Raw genomic sequence first — 22,725 nt, forward strand, 5'->3', positions numbered from 1 at the left:
AAACTTAGTAGATATGCCTGTATTCTTTTGGAGTAAAGAGGCTAGTATTTGAACTTGGACACAATTCCAAAGCCAAAGAGACGGCCTTAGATTACATATTACTAGAGAAAAAGCTTTATGTGTGATAACGACAAAACCAATTTTATGAACTCAAATTGATTGCGCACAGCAAATTGGTTCAGGCATACAATAAGATTTATTAAGCAAAGAGGCAACGTATGGTTTAGGGTATATTACTAATTCATGTTGGGAAAATTGTTAGTGATGCCGTTAGATGTATTCTTTACTGTTGGTTGTGCCTAAACCTGTAATTGATGAAACAACCGCCACTTTGTACTTTATTGATACTTCTAGGATCATATCAATACCCAAGAGTCAACTTAAGATCCATTATTACATTAACTTAGTATAGAAGTATTTTCAAATGTGAAAACTTATTTGAATATGTCAATACAATAATACATATTTATGTCAACACCCATATAGTTTGCGTACAAAAACAGCACTATAAGACTTGGTTTGATAGGGTTTGTTGCAATTTTTTGGACTTTATTACTTGGACATTAGTGATTATTATTGATTTGAGAAATGATGTATATGCTACTTAGGGAAACCATCTCTGATATGGAGGCTTGCAAAGGATTGACCAAACTCATTTGTGTGCTGCGTAATTTATGGAATACACTTTATGTTAATTATGTATTGGCCTGATGCTTCATGAATTGGGTTATGTTTTTTGGAGTCTCATATGAATTGAATAGTCTTCATCTGTAAACATTTGCACATACATGATGTATATCTACATGGCTCCTCTCCAATAAAAGCATGTAATCTGTTGGTTCAAACCCAAACAGTAACAAACTTCAGCATCACGATTGATTCACAAGACTAAGACTAAGTTAGAGAAACACAATGTTAGTAGTGTCATCATCCAAACCCTTCAAATTGATCACAAAACATTATACCAATCTTCCCATTTAGTCCTATGCCTTTGATATCAATCGTTAAATAGCACTATTGTGACAAATGAATGCGGACTTGAAATGTACATGTTTCCAAGATAGACAAGAGACAAGTCGTGGACTTCAGCACAAAAAAACACTGCTTCACAATTTGTAAAAGCACTGTCCATTTAAATCTATAATGAAATTTGGATTCCAACACTTGTGAAAGAAAGAAAGAAAGAAAGAAATGAGCACTTGTCTTCTTAAGCACTCTTTTCACCAAATTTCAAAACCAATCAACTTCTTTTTTTTCTCTTTATCTTGTACATCATTTCGTATTATAAGATGCATTTCATGTATGCTTGCTAAGAAATTCGCAAAGCATTTCCACCAAATGGTAGAACAAATCTGAGTTTGGAAGTAAGAAGAAGCCTATTGTGGCTTGCTCGAGGAACATAACTTGCACTGATTTCCCTGCTTGTTTAAGACCATTGACATAGTTGAGTTGCCAGTCTTGGAGCAAATCATAACCACCTATGATTACCAGACAAGTCGGGAGTGGTATATTGTGTAAGCGGGGCGCATTTATGGAGAAAGGATTGCTAGCTGGGTGATCTCTATTTGCACCTACAGGTAAAAAAGCTCTCCAATACCAATCTCTGTCCTTCACACTGACAAAATATTTTCCATCTAATGCCATCTCTGATGGTGTTCGTTCTTGGCCTCCAAACATGGGCATTAAGAGGATCGTCCCCGAAAGATGTAAACCCCTTTCTGCTGCCTGAACAGCAACATGATGCACTATATTTCCGCCTGAGCTGTCACCTGCTAGAAAACACTTATGAAGAGGATTGCAACCTAATTGTGATAGGCAAGCCATTCCCTCCATACCTTGTGCCCACTCTAAGCTTGTGACACCATCTTCGTAAGCACAAGGGTATCGATTCTCGGGTGCCCGCCGGAAATTCACAGATAAGATTACAACTCTGCACATCTTAGCGAGACGTCTACACATAGCATCGTAGATCGCACTATTAGCTGATGAATGTGCAAAGCTACCGCCATGGAAATAAATCATCAATGGCTTGGAGGATAGTTGTCTTCCTTCTTGCCATTGCGGGTGATGATGATGATCATTGATTTCATGTGCTTCTTGATCTCCATCCACGTTGTGTGGTATCCGATCTTGATTCATTTCACGTGTTATTCGATCTTCATCCATTTCATGTGGCATGTGGTCTTCTTCAATCTCTTCTTGATCGCATTCCCAAAAGATTCGACCCCATACACCTGTCTCCGGATCTATCAACACATCCATCGATGCTATTCCGTCCACGGGGATGAGATTCGCCGGTACATGTCTATCCAGGAACTCTGCCAGCTGGCGGTTGAATGTACCATCAGGTCTCCGGAGCAAGTTGTATGAAAGCTTGAAGTTGGAGATGAGAACCCATGTGCTTAAAGGCACTACAACCTGAAAGCATGACCCATCAATCCATCATCCAACAGAAATCAAATAACAAAATGCTCACCAAAATGAAGAAGGTTGCGACTTCAAATACATGTACGCAGCAAGAATATGGTAGAGACGAACAGGAAGTTATATGAGAAAAAAATTTGCACATTGAAACGAATCCCAAAATGTATCCGCACAAAAACGGCCCAAAAAACGGAAGAACTCAAAATTAACCTGAATGCCCTTAGTACTCACAAAGTATGTAATCATAAGCTGTATTTTCGTAATTCTTGAAAGTTTAGGGAGTATCCTGGTAAATACCCAAAAGTGTAGATGTGTTTTGGGTGTTTTCATTGCGTATTACAAAAATACCAGTACTTAATTTTAACGAATTAGCACAAAAAGAAAACAGAAAATCATGAGGTTAAAGAACTTTCATGGTCAAAACAATACCCAGGAAATCTGTGAATCAAAAGAATTTGCACAAAAAAACCAAGAAAATCACGAAGTAAATAAGGAAGAAAAGAACCTTAGAATCTGGTGATAGCATTGGTGCAGATGAATAGAATTAAAACAGAGAGCGAGAGAAATGTCTGTGTTCTTTCTATTCCTTGATGGCGGTGGCGGTGGTGGTGATGATGATGATGATGATGATGATGATGATGCAGAAGAAGAAGAAGAGGAAGAAGAAGAAGAAGAAGATGATGATGATGATGAGAAATGATCAGATCCGTAGGATGAAGAAGCCCATGTGTCTTTGTTTTAATTGTAACCTCTCCCTTCCTTCAGAAATCAACAAAGAGAGAAACAGAAGAAAGAAGAAGGATGGAGCAGGGAAAGGAAAAGTAGAAAGGGAATACAGATAAAACTCTCTCTCTCTCTCTCTCTCTCTACGAATGAAAATCAGTCTCTCTGTGTGTGTGTGTTGAAATGTAGCTTTCATTCACTGTTTCTGAAATGACCAAAATACCCCTGGGGAAAATTACTGAAAATACCCCCCCCCCCCCCCCCCCCCCACTCTCTCTCTCTCTCTCTCTCTCTCTCTTCATAGCTCTAGAGGAGGTGTTCTGCTCATGTAAGATGGTGGTGTGTATGTGCCGTAGAGCTAGTGGATGGATGAGGCTTCCTTCCCTGAAATAAAAAACAAGATCGAGAGGTTTCGAATCCTGCCCTTTCTTGTGGTCGTAAGCAGACAATATTCGGACAACCCTTGCCCTCCTTTTTCCTTCCCTCAAAAAGAAGGCGTTCGGCTCAGAGAGAGAGAGAGAGAGAGAGAGAGAGAGAGAGAGAGCAGAATCCAGATAAAGCATGGATAACACAAATGTGGCACATGTTTCGACCTATGGAGGGTCGGTAGCCGGGTAAACAATAACATGCATACGTGGCACATTCTCTGCCTTGATAGTGTGGCACATAATGTATATGGAATAGGTAGATCTTTGCCTTCTCTCGGCGTTTTGTTTTTTTTGTTCTCTCTCTCTCTCTCTCTCTCTCTCTCTCTCTCTCTATCTACTAGTAAGAAGATAGACACGACATTGTGAGGGGACAACACCAATAGTAGAAGAGAAGACTGATGTAACCTTGAGCCTAGATAGTAAATGAGTTATGTAGTGCCCTATGTTCATGAACATCAACATAAGTGGATATAACTGTAGTTTTAAAACATTAGTTTTTCATTCGTGTCTCAATGTATCTTATTGTGGAGCCCCTCAAAATGTATCAACTTTTGGTCACATATGTCTTCAAGGCGTTCATCTGATGACTAGGTATGACTTTCAAGGATGCGAATGCGACTCTCTTAAGATGTTGAAACATGCGTGCATACGTGGCCATTTATGCAAACATTAATCAGACCTATGTAATGACAAATTGAGTACATTATTTTGTCACTACACCTTGTCTAGATTTGAATTTGGCGATACACACATACAAGTGGACACACAATAATAAATGTAACTTATATAGTTCATAGAACCCTTGACTTGATTAAACCATGATATGGCTTTCGTCTCTTCAGAAACTTCATACCAAGGTTTTTACCACTTCTTCCAAGATTAACCAACCATCTTTAAGAATAGTGCACATATAGACAAAACAAGACAATTCATATCAAGCAATGAAACATGTGCACCAATGTATGCCATCTTTAATTGTTTATATTATTGTCCATTGTTTTTGTACTACCAATATTGTATTTCCTTATGTCGTCTATGACATTATTGTGTATCCATGAATAGATGTATTTGTGTATACATGCATGTATGTATGTAGTGTTATTGTATCATTAAGATATTCGGTTTGTACAGTAAACATATGTGTAAATGCACGCATCCATATATATTATTGGCACACATTGCTACATCATTTTGTCTGTAGTGCTGTTTTTTTGCATACACATGCTTATGCTCATAGCTCGATAAAAAAGAGGAAAGAGATCGTACAAAGTTCAATATATGTATGCCCCAAAGAATAGAAAGTGTGTATAAACACATGGACTGCACTTCATTACCTACTTTATATCTTTTTTTCCTAAAATTGCCTCCATTAAAACAATCATTGAAAGTCTCTTGATCAAAGAAAGTTGTCATGGCAGAAAATCCAAAGAATAATGCAAATTGTTTCCAAGCAATCGTAGAAACTCCTTAAAGATCGAGAAAAGGAAATATGGACACTTGCTTATGATTCATCCATGACACATGCATTTCTAACATTTCAATCAAGAAGATTTCCATGCTCTTTTTCCACCTATACTAAATCAAATGGTTAAACATCGAATTATTGTCATGTTATCTTTATGTAGAACGGAATGGAAACCAAGCTCCAAAAAGATTTCACTAGGTAGCAAGAACAGAACAATCTATGTTTTACATCTAAAAACAACAAAGAAATAGGAGAAAACATGTTCATACCAACATATAAAGTGAGCACACAAGGTTTCCTTACGCAAGAGGTTATTAACATAATGGTCAACTCATCGTTTGACTTGTTCTTAGTTTCACATTATTATTATGTTTGATTCATTTGATGTTCCTTTTTTTCAAAGCAATACAAATACTAGCTTTCAATCGATATTCTGCTACCTTAATGAGCCACATAATCTCTAATCCATTTGAGTTCCAAGGCCTTGCTAAAGATGATTGCCCATTGTCAAACAATACTCCAACCCCGCATTCTCAACCGAAATGAGCTCACATATGAAGTGGGATAAGGTCTAGTTTCCTGTTGCTTGCTCTACCCACATGCAACACAACATTCTTGGGGATAACCATGTAAACTTGTTTCTCACATCTAATTTGCATTAGTTCCCCAAAATTTGCATTTAGATTTCCATTGAAACCATCTTATACTTAAGTTTTGCTAACAAAAGTGAAATGCTTGACTACTTTCTTGTCAAGGAAAATATTTTGGAAACTAAGAGTATACATAATCCAAATGTTGTTTTGTTGTTCTTTGGATCTTACTTCAATCAAACATAGTGGATTGCATTACTTGGACATCTTTTAAAGCTCATAGTAGTGAAGAAAATCAATCAATACGATCACACCAATTCTTGTTTCAATCTGCATAGAGCTTTATATAGCCTCCATGCTTTATTTCTTGAATTGCAACTCAAAACTTCATGCTTGCCCCATAAATACCTATGTCAAGAATGCAAATTTGATTTGCCTATGTCATTTACCTAGTTTTATCTTATGACATTGCCAAGATCAAATGGATTGTTTTGAGCGTTGCAATTTTAGCAAACAAATCCTCAAAACCCGTTGCATACCTTGATTTATCAACTTTGTACTTAGACTTTCAAACTCATAAAATTCTGATGATCCTTTTGTTTGGTCAATCTACTAAACTCCCACGTTTAGTAATGGTTTTAGTCTAAAATTCAAAATCCATAGCTTCTTTCTATTGTAAATGTAGCATTATAGTAAAGAACTTAAAGAATCAAGAATATAGTTCTATGCAACAAAAGCAATCAGACTATCTTTGAGAGTTTTTATAATCCCTGAGGTAAGATATGACCGATATGACTTTTGGCCCAAGTATATCTTGAAATTACACCTTAATAACCATTTGAGGGGGAAGGGGGTGAGAGAACTTAAATCTATAATGATTAGAACGTGAATAAGTTATCACACTCGTATCGTCCATACATCTAATGTGGGGGTAGACATTACACACATGTACCCAAAGGAGTGTGTGTTCGCATACACTATGTGCAGTTGAGCTTGACATCTTAGCACAACCCTTCAAGCTCAACTATGTTGTATGATTATTTGTACAATGAGCTTGGATTTCCTTCTCTTTCTTTTACCCTACACCTAAGTTGTTTATTTTTTAGAAAAAGTGTAGCTAGAGAAACTTAACATGAAATAGCTATGTTATGAATCAACAGTTACAACCTTTGTCGAGGCATTCAGTTCGAGGAAGTGCTATTATGTGCGATAATATGCAAGTGGCATTGGGACAATTTATGGCTTCATGGTCCCCCTCTAGCAATCAGATTTGGTTTGGTTATTTCTCTCCTCTAAAAGTGATTTTAGGAGCTAAAGTAACTAACACTATGGGTGATGTAATATACTTTAATGTGGATGATGATGGTAGGTTGTGGCATGTATTTTCTGAATCAGATGTGTGGATATCCGCCAATGTTTCAGCGATTCGAGTAGTTGCAAGATCGGGAAAAAAATGGCTCTTGGATCCACCATTTCAAGAATGCTTACGATGTTGTTCGTTGTGGGTTTTTCAAAAAAAGCCGCTTCATAATTTGGATTGGGATCCAGCTGATTATCAATGGAAAAAACCGAATGCTAATGGAAATGGTAAACACTTAGAGTTCTTTCAGTATTCAGTTAAGTTAGGTAGAAATTTATTATTGCAATCAAAGTATAAATGCCCGGCTGCCATGAAGCATTGGATTGCAAATAATGTGAATGAACTACTACTTACAAAATTTTGGAAATGGTTGTGGAGTATGCAGTTGCCGAAAAAAGTTATTTGTTTTCGTTGGTTGTTGATACATTATGCTCTTCCTGTTGGTGATTGGTTGAGGCAAAATCAGCAATATGCTTGTGGAATGCATTGTGGTGAATCTACGGAATCTATTTTGCATTTGTTTTGGATGTGTCCCAAAATCAAGCAATTCTGGAGTAAGTTGTTTTTATTACTAAGAAACCACTATGCTCGTTCTACTTTCTCGTGGGGTGCAGTATTATGGGGTGTCCTTCATGGAGATGTTATGAATTACGAACGTATGCATGCTTCTCATGTTTTTTACTTTTCCAATGGGTACATCTATCTCACTTCATTTCCATCTGTCATTCCTCGGTTTAGAACTGAAAATCTGGTTATTTGGCGTACTGTTACGTCACTAGCGCTGTGGACAATATGGAAAACGAGATGCGATGCTGTTTTTAATAATGCTCACATACATCTCAATAATATGCTTATTGAATTCTGGTGGTTATTTGTCCACACCATACGTGGACAATATGATGATTTGCAGGGTACAACTAATGTTCAAAGGCAACGTCAAGTGGACTTTAAGAAACGGTGGCGAGGTCTTCACTTATTTTCAGATACGTCTCCTGGTATGAAGTGGAATTATTCCATTCCTCCTTTTTTATTGCATAGCTTGTAGATGGTGTTCCATTTGTTCCTATTGTGATATCATCTGTATCATCAGATGTTGGTATTAGGTTTTGTATTACAATAGAGGTGAGATGAAATGTCTCCCTCTGTTTTCTATATGTACATTTCTCAAGTAATTTACTAAGGTGTATCTTTTTAAAAAAAAAAAAAAAACATGAAATAGCCATAATATATTTCATTTTAGTTATGGCATACGATTTCACTCATAATAATGCTCTCATCATGATCTTGATGTGTAATTTCTCTCATACTTGATGTGAGATGAGAAGTTTTTGTATACAATCGACGCATGACATTTGTGAGGACACTTGCAATAGACCTATGTAAGTGCATTTTGTTTTTGTTTTTTTAAAGAAGGTTCACCTTGGTATTAATGGAAAGATGCCAAAAGCCTAGAATGAATTCATACAATATGTTACAACCGTTATATCCACATCAACTAGAATGTCAAGTATCACAAGCCCTCATGGAAGTTGTTCCAAGACGGGGGTGGAAAAAGCCATCTTGGTGGAGCATATCTCCACTTTATTCTTTCTCCAAAAGAGATGAAAACCTCCGCGTTTTTCCAAATTTCTCGAAACTGTTGTTGTCTACGAATCACAACATCAGGCTCACCAGTTATTGCATCATATTGACCTCTTAAAGTGTGTACGAGCATTAACCATACCTCTTTGACTAAGTCAACCACCTTCTGTTTAACTTTCTGAAATACACATTTACATCTAGCCTTCCACAATACCCAAACGACTAGAGAAGATATCGTAGACCAGACCATATCCTCTTCCGAACAACGAACTGATGTAATATCTGAGATCTCCAATACATGTCTCCCATCGGAGAGGAGAAGGAACTCACCATACTCCTTTTCATAGTTTTGAATTTCCTTAGCCAATCTTCCACATCTCACAAAACCCCATGTGTACACCTGCCTACCATAAATAGGATATAACATTCTCAACATTCTTTTCCAAACTATTCTAGCAATAGGACATATCCATAAAACATGGTAAACCAATTCAATGGGAAAACCACAACTGTCACATTTTAAATCCTGACAATGTCCCCGCATCCATGACTTCACAGGAAAGACATAATGTATCAACAACCATTTAAATAACACGACCTTTTTAGGAATTTGCATGGCCCATAACCATTTCCAATAAGCCTTCAACCAATAATCTGTTACATTACCAAGTCTCCAAAATTTACAAGCTATTGGTGTAACAATCACACCTCTCCTTAGCATTTCTCTACCCATTTTTACCGAATATTGAAAGAATGGGATTTGCTTACCTAACATTCCTTGCGTTGATCTGATTTGCCATTTCCACTCACCAGGATCCCACAAAAGCCAATCAATGGGCTTAGTCTCATAGACCCATAAATTAGAGAGATTGTTTACATCATTTGGATGTGGGCTCAATATCCATTTTTTATCTTTCTTCCATAATACACGAATAGGCAACCTATTCCCTCGAGTTACAATTTCGTCTTCCACAAAGAGAGAATGCAGTCATCCACAAGACAAAACATCGAAGTACAAGCATTCGTGAGAGTTTTTATAACCCCTAACCCCCAATAATACATGTAGGGATGAAAACATATCATACCAAAACATACTAGTTTGAGAAGGTTGAAAGGAAGATATTGTAAAGACTCTACCCATTTCTGAATACATAATATTCCCTCCCCAAATTGCCCTACAAACTTGGGTTTTGTTTTCCATCGCTGAAGAAGAAAAAGTCAGCCAATTCCCAACTGACTTAGCTTCACCTTTATCAAAGTCAACCCAATTCAACCTAGTTCTCTTCCCTAACATTACCCCATCTTCTGATGTAAATAGTGGGTTCAGTATGAGGGGTTGACGCAACCATTCCTCCTTACATGATGGTGGAGATTGGATTAAGTATTGTTTCAAGTCTCACCATGCCTTCATGATACCCCGCAAAAATTTATTTTCGCGAAAAATATCGATGGACTGGTTAAAATCTCTTAAAAACCACCATCTAATACTATCTTTCCAATTGCCATCGATAGAAAGCACAACTTTAACCATTCTCTGCCTTAAGATTTTTTTCCAAGGCTCCCCACCAGGCAACAAACCTCTTATAATAAATTTCCCCACTAAAGCCTTACATTGTAAAAGAGGGTCAATCAAACCAAGACCACCTTCGTCCTTTGGAGTTGTAATAACTTTCCAAGATACCTTGGCTCTCACATTGTACTTGCGATAAAGCAGAACATGAGCACAACCAAGCCGATAAAATGTACCACATGGAGGCCAACAATACTTGATTGGCAATGACAACCCTTCCTGCCAATGACAATTTAGCAGTATTCCAATATAACAATTTCTTCTTTATAGCAAGGAACAAAGGAGCTACATGATCTTCCGGCGAAATATTAATACCTACCTGGCACCCCAAGTTTCTTATAGGTTTCCCAGTGGAATCCATTGAAACCCTTCTTCTTGTGGGCACCACAAAGGGTTTACTGTGTTACCTACCCAAAACCCCATCGATTTATTCCAATTAATAATAGTTCCCAAAGCATAGCAAAATGTATCGCTAGCATGTTGTACTCTAGAAAGATTGTCGTTAGAACCTTGCAAATACAAGGCTGTATCATCAACACATTGACAATCCACAACTTGCTCCTCTAACCATGGCCATTGTAGCCCTTTTATATTCATAGTATTACTTGTAAGAAAACTACCAAACGCTTCTCCAATCATCAAATATAAAAAAGGAGCCAACGGACATCCCTGTCTCACTGACCTCGAAATTACGAATGCTTGGCCTAACTCTTCATCTACTAATACCCTACTAGTAGCTGAGTTATAAAGAGTTAAGTCAGCTGTTAACCATTGATTAGGAAAACCCAACTTTTCCATGGTACCCCTTAAAAAAGACCAATCTACTCTGTCATAGGCCTTTTCGAAATCCAAGAATAAGATGACTAAATCGTCTTTCCTTTCTTGTGAAATTGCAACCGCTTCCCAAAATAAAAAAATGTTATCCAATATACTCCTATCTTGTAAAAATCTTGTTTGGGTGTTATGAATGATGTCTGATAAAAAAGGTTGCAAACTCATAGCCAATAACTTAGCATATATTTTGTAAATAGTATTCAATATAGTTATTGGTCGCCACTTCCTAATATCAGCCACTACCCCTTCCAGCTTAGGAATAAGATAAATCATGCCTTCGGTCCACTTACTAGGCATAAATCCAATGTCAAATACCTCCTGAAATGCTGCAGTAATATCAGTCCCAATAAACTCCCAATAATTCCGGAAAAAATCAGCTGAGAGTCCATCGGTACTAGGGCATACATGGGAGCCAATTGCATCCAAAGCAACCCTTACTTCAAAAACCGAAATCGGTTTAACCAAAACATTTATCATATTGAGTGAAACCCGTGCATGCATGGATTGCTTCACAACTCTCTGTCTCTCCAATTGATCCAATGTAAAACATTCAGCAGTCAATAGATTACTATAAAATTTCGTAGCAATATCCCTCATTTCTTCGACATCCTCAATAATGGATCCATCATCCCTGTGTAGTTGTTTCATTCCATCACAAGTTTTTTTTGGAGTTAGAATTTTGAAAAAATCAGCGAACACTTTATCCCCCACTTGTGCCCACTTTGCAGCAAATGCATTATAAGTGTATTGAGCCCAATTATCTTGTAATTTACCGAGCTTATCCTTTGCATTATTTAATTCTAACATCACCCACGTAGCCCATGGCCTTTGTTGCTGAAAGTGTTGCAAAGAAGTAACCGCTTGTTTCATACTCAAGATCTTAGTTTTGAGTTGACACCTTTCCTCCTTTGCTTTAGTACCAAACCAATTACTAACTTTAACAATTGCATTTGCAACTCTATCACACACCATCAATTGCGATACATCTGTATCCTTCCAAATTGCTAAAAATTCTCCTCTAAGGGTAACATCCACATACAAGGAAGAGGGTATAGGTGTCCTAAGTAACAATAAGAGGTGAGTGATCTGAGAAAGTTGTCCCAGCTAAAATCTGTAATGATGCTCTTAATGCTATAAAGAAGTCATCAGCATAGAATCTATCTAATCAAGATATATTAGCACCTAATAACCGTCTATCTGATCTAGAGAATTGCAAAGATTCAACATGTTTGCTAAAAGAGGGAGAGCACCAAGTATCTTGAAAACGATACTTAAAGCACAACCTCTCCCAAAAGCTCAATTCTGAACCATATAAAACAGCTTGGCTACCCCCACTTCTATCTAACTTATCCTCAATCATATTAAAATCTTTGGCCATACACCAATGATCCACCTGGGGTAAAGTATCACACATATAAGACCACAACCTCCTCGTATCTGCTACTGCATTGTGAGCATATACATTTATAAAACCCAATTGTAGATTTTGGATTTCTAAAATAATAAACTACACTCTTCCTTCCACTAAAATCTTATAGTCAATCACATGAGAATACCATTTCTGGGCTAATGCTATACAAACACAAGCTTTATTGTGGGATTCGCCAATTGCGGGACTCCAAAAATGGGCCCATGAACCAGTAAACAAGGACCCATAAGAATCAATCCTTGTGGAACTCAAATGATGTTCTTGTAGAAAAACTATATCTACAGACCTCATGAAGCTTTTATGTAAATTTTGTCTTAGTGTAGCCTTAAATTTTTGCGCTTGTGCACCACCCAATCCTTGAACATTCCATGATACAATGCGAAAATTATTCATAGGCTAACAAAAGTTGTTTACCTTTCATCTTCTTCTCCTCCATTGTTGCTCTCCTAGGCTTAGTAATTTGTTCGGCAATCTTAAATCCTTTCCAAGGTTTCCTAGCCACAATTTCTGCATAGGAATCCTTCTTTAGTGAGGAAGAGAGTGTGCTCTTTCCATCCACCATGACACCTCCATTCATAACCATAGTATATGATTGCACAACCGATTTTTTAAGCATGAATCCTTGTGCATTCTTACCATGGTTTGTTAAGGCCTTTGTTTTAGCCCTAGTTAACCTTCAAGAGTAGTGCGGACCGTTCATAAAACCCTCCTCCAATGATATCACAAATGTGATCCCTTCAGTCTTTTCTACCTGGGTCATCACTAACTCCATATTGGCCTCACCTTGTAATGAGGAGGGTTCGAAAGTTATCATCTATTCGTGATCATTCCCTCCCTTCAAGGGCTTCTCCTTCATAGAACTTACAATATCATTGTCAATTACAATATCATAATTCTCCTCTCTACCACTTTGTACATCATTATTAATAAAAGGGATTATTTGTAAATCTGATTGATTAACTTGTGGACTATCATGACTTGCATTTGGTGTCTTTTTAGAAGTTACCCCGACATCATACTATGTCCTATGTAAGTGCATTTTTAATTCAAATTACATTTATTATAATGACTTTATATATCTTAATTGTATTTCTTACTCTCAAAGTCTCAACCAATATGTTTAATACTAAATGATCTTTAAAAAACAGAAGGAAGATACACCTTAGTATATTACTTGAAAAGTCTACATACGAAAAACAGAAGGAGACATTTCATCTCACTTCTTTTTGTAAGATACAAAAGCTAGTACATCTGATGATACAGATGATGTCACTCCACTATCCAACATAAACGAAGGTACGACATAATTCCACTTTGGACCAACAGTTGTCTTTAAAAATAATTGTAGTCCTTGCCATCTGTTCTTAAAGGCCACTTGTCGTTGCCACAAAACATCATCCAAACCCTGCAGATCATCATATTGGCCATGAAGTGTGTGAACATTAAGAATTCAATAAGCATAGTGTTGAGTTGTATATGGGCATTGTTAAAAACAGAATCACATCTCGCTTTCCATATTATCCAAAGAGCCAATGACGTAATTGTACGCCAAATGACCAAGTTTTTAATTCTGAACCGTGAAATAGAAGAAGGAAACGAGGTGAGAGAGAGGTGTCCATAAGAAAAATGAAAAACATGAGAAGCATGCATACTTTCATACCTCATAACCTCTCCATGAAGAACACCCCACAATACTTCACCCCAAGAGAATATTGATCGAGAGTAGTGTTGTCTCAACAATAAAAACAACTTACTCCAAATTTTATTGATCTTGGGACATAACCAAAGCACATGCAAAATTGATTCAGTAGGTGCGCCACAATGCAATCCACAAGCATATTGTTTATGCTGTCTCAACCAATCACCAACAGGAAGAGCATAATGAATCAGTAGCCATCGAAAGCAAATGACTTTTTTTGGCTAAACGATCTTTATTTAAATATATTTTACTTTTGCTGATAAAATATGTGCTTGTGAGCTTCATTCAACATCAAGCTCATCGGAAAAATGGGTGTACATCAAGTATTGTTGAAAATTGTTTCATCTTGTATGGTCCATGTTTTATTGTGGCCAACTAGCCACAATAGGCTCCCCACCAAAGAACTTCCTATGTAGAGCTCTACTTGAGATCTTGACAAAGTTTGAAGATAGGAACATACAAGTTTGAATCCCACCTCTCATAGAAAAATAAATCCTTAAAGCTTACATTAATCACCATTACTTATTCTCCTCAAAGTTACGTATTTGCTCAGCTCACAAGAAAATGGGAAGGTAAATTAACCATGGCCATAGAGGCAACTTTTTCGAACATAAATTCTCTTAGGCCCACACAAAGGAGTGTCTCCCTAGGTTCCCCAGAAACACAAACGTCTTCTATCGAGGAAAGCTTTAGCAACTGTTGTCATGAACACATGACCATTATGGCATCACGCAAACTTCAACCTAGGACCTTGTAATCTATAATTGAAAACCCCAACCATTAAGATAACTTATTATCATATGAGAAGTTAAAAGCTACGTTTTATAATACATTGATTATTGTAAAAACTCTGGAACATGCTCGAACGTTCTAGAATGTCCTAGAACATCTTAGAATATTGTAGGTCTAGAACATTATAGAAAATTATACAAATCTCTAAGCTATTCTATAGGAACCTATCAATAGAGACATGTATGTATTCGCAAATCAATTCGAATCAATACTAGTCTTTACCTCCCATTGCCTATCTTGTATCCATTCTCTTTCTCTTTCTATCTTAATACACCCATTCTTCTCTTATCATTTCGTTCCTTTCTTCTTGTGTTCTCTTATATCCTTCTTCCATCACTCCATCTTTTATTCTTGGTTTTGATAGTTTGATTCGAAATTTCTCTCTCCTTTATCCTCTTCCATAAACATCACGAAACCATGGCCGCCATCAACTCACAAGAATATCTCATCCTTGTTGCAGAAATGGAGAATCTTAAATCCAAGTTCACATCTCGTGATTTAGAGAATCAACGTCTACTTGGAGATCTACAAAAGGTTACTATGGAAAAGCAACAACAACAAAATGAGTTTATGTGACGGGTTCAACAAAATGAGTCGACAATCATAGTTTTACAACAACAAAGGGTCGAAGGTCAAGGAATTATCAAGGAGCCCAAAATCAGTCTCCCAGGTAAATTTAATGGTTCGAGGGCGCATTTCCGGGGTTTCTTGAATCAAGTACGCTTGGTAATTCAAATGCATCCCATGGGTTATCCGACAGATGCATCACAAATCGGGTTAGTGGACACCTTATTGACTAGTATACCGTTATCGTGGTTTGCTCCATTAATAGAGACAAATTTTCCTCTACTATAAGAATTATCTTTACGTTCTATAGGTCAACTTGATATGCTCTTCTTTCAAGAACACCATCTTAATTCACGAAGGATAGCATCGAATAGAAATTTACTACGTGGTAATTGGATTTATGAATGGGTTCCGGCTTTTGGACTCTTTGGTACTCAAGGTGGCCTTTGTATTGCACTTAGAATGCAATGGCAGTCTCATGTACAAGCTAAAGGAGTCTTGTTTGGTGGTAGAGTTCAGTATATGCTTATTCTTATCTTTGGAAAATTTATTGGTTTTTTGAATGTATATGCTCCGAATTCTGCTCCTGGAAGAATTCGATTGTGGAATAAGTTATTGCAAGATCGTCTTGTGGCACATCATTGGTTTATGTGTGGTGATTGGAACATGATCGAAAGCCCTATTGATAGATTAGGCGAATCTTTTGCTACTATCTCGGGTTTGGAATTGCGTGAGTAGGAGAAATTAATTTTCAAATATGAAGTTACTAATTTGTGGCATATTCCTACCTTCTCTCGCATGCCCGATTCCTTGTTATACTCACGTTCCAATCGAAGAAGTGCCGCTCTCAATTTGTCGAGAATAGATAGTTTTTATGTAGATTCTTTCTTTTGGGATCATGGAGGATATGTGGGTATTATATCGGGCACTTCGATCTTAGATCATAGCCCGATTATGCTCAAATTTTGTATGGACAACCATACTTCTATTTCTCGATTTTATTTGCCAAGGTTTATTGTTGACGATATGAATTTGCAGAATATAGCTTTGTCACTTTGGAGAATGGCTATAGGGGATTCTAATTGTCAAAAATTACAGAATGCTCTTATCGCAGTTTCCAACTTCTTTATACAACAAGTTAAGCTAAAACAAAGTAGTTACACTAGAAATTTGCTGAATGCTAAAAGAGGTTTGGCTTCTCTTCAAATTTCGCAGGAAAAATAACCTCATTCTCAATATATTCATTGTGAAGTACAGAATGCTATGATGCTTATTTCTTCTTTGCAGCAAAAACGTGCTCAATTCTTTCTTCAAGCATCTGTAGCAAGATGGTGTGCAAAAGGTGACACCATGTCAAAAAAATAAATCCAACATGTTATGCCTAAAAGAAATAAAATTCAGATTGTACAATTGAAAAGCTTTGATGGCACAGTTACAATGGATAGAGATGAAATGAGGAATATTGTAGCTACTTATTATGAGTCGTTGTTATCAAAGATACTCCAAGTGTTGAAACTCTATAGATGCGCCAAAAAGTATGGGCTACTATTGCGGTTAAGGTAACATCTCGTATATCTCTTCAGCTTCTTCGTCCATTTTCCTCCTTTGAAATTTTACAAGCTATTAAAGGCGTTGGGCCAGATGTGTCCCCGGGAGTAGATGGAATGGGAAGAGATTTTTTCATTACATATTGGGATTTGATTGCCGATGATCTACTAGTAGCATTTCAAGAAATGTTCAATACAGGTATTATGCCACAAAAGTGGAAAGAGGGATTAATATGTCTCATTCTGAAAGGTGATGTTGTTACGGATGAGGTGAAGGGTTGGCGGCCCATTACTTTATTGAATACAATTTACAAAATCTATGCTAAGTTATTGGCTTTGAGATTACAACCCTTTCTTCCAGATATTGTGCATGATTCATAGACGGGATTTATGCAAGAACGTAGTATTTTTTACAATGTTTTTCTGTTTTGGGAATTAACATGGATGGGAATGAAAAATAAAGAAGATCTTGCGGTACTTCTATTAGATTTTGAGAAGGCATATGACAGATTTTATTGGGACTTCATGGAAGGTTCGTTTTTTAGATTAGGTTTTCTTGCTCAATGGATTAGGGTTGTAGCTTCCTTGTATAGTGAGGCCTTTAGTTCAGTCTTGGTCGTCGGTGCGCAAACTAGAAAATTTTCTATTTCGTGTTCTGTACATCAAGGTTGTCCATTGGCCCCATTCCCGTTTTTGCTAGTAATGGAAACATTCTCAATGTATTTAAACTCCTCTCAAGTTTCTCTGAAGGGTTTGCCTTTGCCTGCCATGCAACAACAAATGTTGGATGCAGAATTTGTAGATGATACTGCAATTTATGTTCAAGGTAATGATGAAAATTTAAGTAAATTGCAAGAAGTAGTGCAGGAATTCTGTTTGGCCTCTAGAGCAAAGATAAATTGGCATAAATCTCTTGGCTTTTGGGTATCACAAAATTCCTTGCCTACTTGGATGCCTTCGCAGGAATTCAAGTGGGTTCCTAATGGAACCACTACTCGTTACTTAGGTTGTCAAGTGGGACTTCATGTTACTGTAGATATGTTAGTTGCTCCTCTACTTGTGAAATTAAAGAGAAATTTGTTGCTTTGGGATTCGGTTAACCTGTCACTTGCAGGTCGTGTACTTGTAGCTAGCCAACTTCTTTTAGCTACTATTTGGTATATTGCTTCAACTACATTGTTTGCTAGATCATGTATTTCACATGTGCAACGCCTCATTCGTAATTACATTTGGGGAGGAAAAATAGGTCAAGGTAAAAGGCCTAAAGTAGCTTGGGCAGTATTGATTGCTCCGCGACAAAATGGTGGGTTGGGGCTAGTGGATCCAGAAGCACATTGTAAGGCTTTGCTTTCTAAATTTGTGTGTAGAGCTATGTTGCCAATGCAAGGTGTTTGGAGTCGGTTGATGATGCATAGGTTGTCTACTATGTGCCCGACAATAGGAGGAAAGTGGCTATCATCATTAAGATGGGGCTTTATTCAGAATTTTCATTTGTTTAAAACAACCTTATCAGAAGATAGGTTTTTTAATGGAATTCCCACAAGTTGGTCAGCTATTAAAAAGTTTCTAGTTCGAAAGGTGCCTTCGACAACGAATGACTTGTTGAGACAGCCCTGACCTGAAACTTTCTCTTTTCAAATTCAAGGGGTTTTCTGCTTGGTAGCCGTCCTCGGTTGAATTGGGCTTCTATGGATGCATCAATAGCAAGTAATGTTCTATCATGGGGATGTTATGTTATGAATCAACCATTACAATCTTTGTCAAGGCTTTCAGTTCGAAAGTGCTATTATGTGCAACGATATGCAAGTGGCATTGGGACAATTTATGGCTTCATGGTCCCCCTCTGGCAATCAGATTTGGTTTGGTTATTTCTCTCCTTTAAAAGTTATTTTAGGAGCTAAAGTAATTAACGCTACGGGGGATGTAATATTCTTTAATGTGGATGATGATGGTAGGTTGGGGCATGTATTTTCTAAATAAGATGTGTGGATGTTTGCCAATGTTTCAGTGATTCGAGTAATTGCAAGATCTGGAAAAAAATGGTTCTTGGATCCACCCTTTCAAGAATGCTTACAGTGTTGTTCATTGTGGGTTTTTCAACAAAAGCCGCTTTATAATTTAGATTGGGATCCAGCTTATTATCAATGGAAAAATTCGAATGCTAGTGGAAATGGTAAACACTCAGAGTTTTTCCAGTATTCAGTTACGCTAGGTAGAAATTTATTGTTGCAATCAAAGTATAAATGCCCTGGTGCCATGAAGCATTGCAAATAATGTGAATGCATTGCAACTTACAAAATTTTGGAAATGGTTGTGGAGTATGCAGTTGCCAAAAAAAGTGATTTGTTTTCATTGGTTGTTAATGCATTATGCTCTAAGACTTCTTGTTGGTGATTGGTTGAGGCAAAATCAGCAATATGATTGTGGAATGCATTGTGGTGCATCTACAGAATCTATTTTGCATTTGTTTTGGTTATGTCCCAAAATCAAGCAATTCTAGAGTAAATTGTTTTTATTATTGAGACACCATTATGCTCGTTCTATCTTCTCGTGGGGTGCAGTATTATGGGGTGTCCTTCATGGAGATGTTATGAAGTAGGAAAGTATGCATGCTTCTCACGTTTTTCACTTTTCCAATGGGTACATTTATATCACTTCATTTCCATCTTTTATTCCACAGTTTAGAACTGGGATTTTGTTTATTTAGCGTACTATTATGTCATTAGCTCTTTGGACAATATGGAAAATGAGATGCGAGGCTGTTTTTAATAATGCTCACATACATCTCAGTACTATGCTTATTGAATTCTGGTTGTTATTTGTCCATACCATACCTGGACAATATGATGATCTGCAGGGTTCAACTGATGCTCAAAGGCAACGTCAAGTGGATTTTAAGAAACGGTGGCGAGGGTTTCACTTATTTTCAGATACGACTTCTAGTATGAAGGGGAATTATGCCATACCTTCTTTTTTATTGCATAGCTTGTAGATTGTGCTCCATTTGTTCCTTATATGATATCATCTGTTTGATCAGATGTTGGTATTAGCTTTTGTATTACAATAGAGGTGAGATGAAATGTCTCCTTCTGTTTTCTATATGTACATTTCTCAAGTAATATACTAAGGTGTATCTTTCTTTAAAAATAAAAAAAATCTTCTACTAAATAATTTCGAGGAATTTATCAAAGAATTTAAGGCTGGCTTCAGAGATACAGATGGGGCAAGAACAACAATCGACAAGATTCGTACACTATGTCAAGGTAATAAGTTAGCATCGACATATAAAGCCAATTTCCATCTCATCGCAAGCGATATTCCTTGGGATGAACAAGCCCTAATGTAGCAATTTCGTTCCAGCTTTCGTAGTGATGTGAAAGACTTACTTCTTACCTTCCTTGGTGATCCAAAATCACTTAAAGAAGCTGTTAGTTGAGCAATATGGTGTGATAATCACCTTTTTGAGCATCGATGTGAGCGACAACAACAAATAACAAGATTAAGATTCACACCAACTTATGCATCTGTAACAGCGCAATCATCTCCAAGGCAAACATATAGCCCTGCTCCAAGTCCAAGGCAAACACGTAGTCTATTCCCAATTGATAGTCCTACACCCATGGAGATCGATATGACCCAACGACGAGGACCGTTATGGATAATCAATATATTACAAAGTAGCTTTTACCCTCTTATATGACAATAAACTATCTTAATGGTTGGGGTTTTCAATTATGGATTACAAGGTCCTAGGTTAAAGTGTGGGTGACGCCATAATGGCCATGTGTTCATGACAACTACAGGCTTCTTTGACATTGATTTGTAATGAACAACAAGTCCCCCCAATTCCATTATTATCGTCGAAGGTCAAATATGATCTATGAGACGAAAAATATAACATTTTCACGTACTACATGTAAAACTGAGTAGTGACTCTTGAGGCTCAAGACCTTTACTAATGAATGTTGCAATTAAGAGCACACACTATGATTGTGAGGCAAATTTGTGCAAGGATTAGATGTGTGGAAAGAATAGACGATTGTGATCAAAGGTAGAGTGAAACTGCCAAACTTTTTTAGGGAAAAATGTGCATAATTGACTACTCTCATCTCTTGTTCCTCAACACTCCATCTCACATTGTCGTGAGTGTGACCTAAGTCGTATGAAAGAAAATTCGAATGGTAAACAACAAGGTGGGTTCTAACATCTATTTATATGATGTTCCTTGTTTGGTGAAGAATATGATTTTGTAATTAGGTGCAACATATCTACTTTAATGTGTGAAGGGTGAGCCTCCACATTTTCCCAAATGGCGTTGCATGAACCAAGTGTGTTGCACCCCATCTTCCAAACAATTTTGTATATATTGCATCCAATTGAAACACAAGTTTGCTTTTTGCGTCTTTTGGAAACCTTTCCATGGCCATGATTTTAATGGAAAGTGAACACGTCTCAAGAAGTAGGAGCATGTATGACATTTGTTTCTTGGCTTAGAGAAACTTTGTGAGAAAATCCTTTTGGACATTTTCAAATTGTTTCCAAGTGGACTTAGGGATACTACAATACTTCCACTCCATAGAGAAGCAGTGTTGAAAATATATTTCTTAAGAACCTAAAATTTAATTTCTTCATCATTGCATGTGTTCTCAAATGCGTAATATATAGTCTCTTTCCCCCTCTAAGCAACCTGTAGCAAATTCATTCCATCTATAATATGTGGGAACTCAAGGCCAAGTTATTTAAAACCTTCTATGTCCAATTTCAAGTAGCTCAATATTGTACATAATGCATGGTTTCCCCTTATTTTGGCTCTTCACAAGCATAATCTTTGCTTTAGAGCTACTAAGATTCGATGCAATATGCATACAAAACTCTTCCAATTCCCTCATAAGCTTTTGTGCATTTTTTAAAGTATTTGCAAAAAAGTATTCATATTCACCTAGGTATTATATACTTTTCCTTATCCTTGCATGGGTTGTTAGTTTTGTCAAAATGTAGTTGTCCTTATCCTTGGATGGGTGCCTAGTAAACAACCAAGTAAAGATATTTAAGTGAGAAATGATGGACCCTCTTCCAACTCTGGATGATAATGAAGACGATTGAAAAGTGTGAACACAGGACACATTGAACACAATAGATGAGATGAATGACTTCCAATACATATTGGACAATGTGTGGGCTGAACAAGGTAAGTATCATGCCACCATTAGCTTCCATTATGCAACAATCCTATGATGCTTTAATAATCAACGACATATGGACAATGGTCGAGGGAGATAATACATTATAAATACTAATGTGTATTCACACTTAGGATAAGAACCAGAAAAAGTCAACCCATGGACAAATAGCTTGAACATAGTCTATACTCATAAACAAAGTCATAAAATAGTGGAGATATGGTACAATGGCCTGCCATGTTATTGGGTTATATTGAGCAAGATAAGAATGAGGATGTTATACAACTCTATCCTTGAATGCTTGTGCAAGGTTTCTAACTACTATGATGACATTTTCTGGTATGTTGAAAGCATGTGGCAACGTGGGAGAATTGGTAGTCATACTGAAATCAAATTAGATGTTGAGATGGATCTTAGTTAAATGAAGGATCCATGGCTAGCTATTGGGAAAGTCCTTTTTCTCTTCTTTTCCATCTATTTTGTAGTTTGTACCTGATAGGTTTTTTAAAAACTAATGGAAGGATATTTTGTTTTGA

At 37.0% G+C, this 22,725-nt stretch overlaps 2 protein-coding genes across 2 annotated transcripts; one reads left to right on the forward strand and one right to left on the reverse strand.

Annotated features, from left to right (window-relative positions):
- Positions 1 to 1,228: 1,228 nt before the first annotated feature.
- Positions 1,229 to 3,274, reverse strand: LOC147869949 (gibberellin receptor GID1C-like). Its single transcript, XM_087335216.1, has 2 exons — positions 2,930 to 3,274; positions 1,229 to 2,418 (listed from the first exon to the last, which is right to left on the reverse strand). Exons 1-2 carry the CDS (start codon positions 2,948 to 2,950, stop codon positions 1,297 to 1,299), a joined length of 1,143 nt encoding a protein of 380 aa, XP_087191342.1. The 5' UTR covers positions 2,951 to 3,274; the 3' UTR covers positions 1,229 to 1,296.
- A 12,038-nt stretch (positions 3,275 to 15,312) lies between these two features.
- Positions 15,313 to 16,200, forward strand: LOC147869950 (uncharacterized). The gene is made up of 2 exons (XM_087328785.1): positions 15,313 to 15,406; positions 15,773 to 16,200. Exons 1-2 carry the CDS (start codon positions 15,313 to 15,315, stop codon positions 16,198 to 16,200), a joined length of 522 nt encoding a protein of 173 aa, XP_087184911.1.
- Positions 16,201 to 22,725: the final 6,525 nt, after the last annotated feature.

This window comes from Azolla caroliniana, unplaced genomic scaffold (assembly GCF_043228905.1).
Source record: "Azolla caroliniana isolate FFs.n. ecotype wild unplaced genomic scaffold, voAzoCaro1.0.p SCAF_1, whole genome shotgun sequence".
NCBI classification, from domain to species: Eukaryota; Viridiplantae; Streptophyta; class Polypodiopsida; order Salviniales; family Salviniaceae; genus Azolla; species Azolla caroliniana.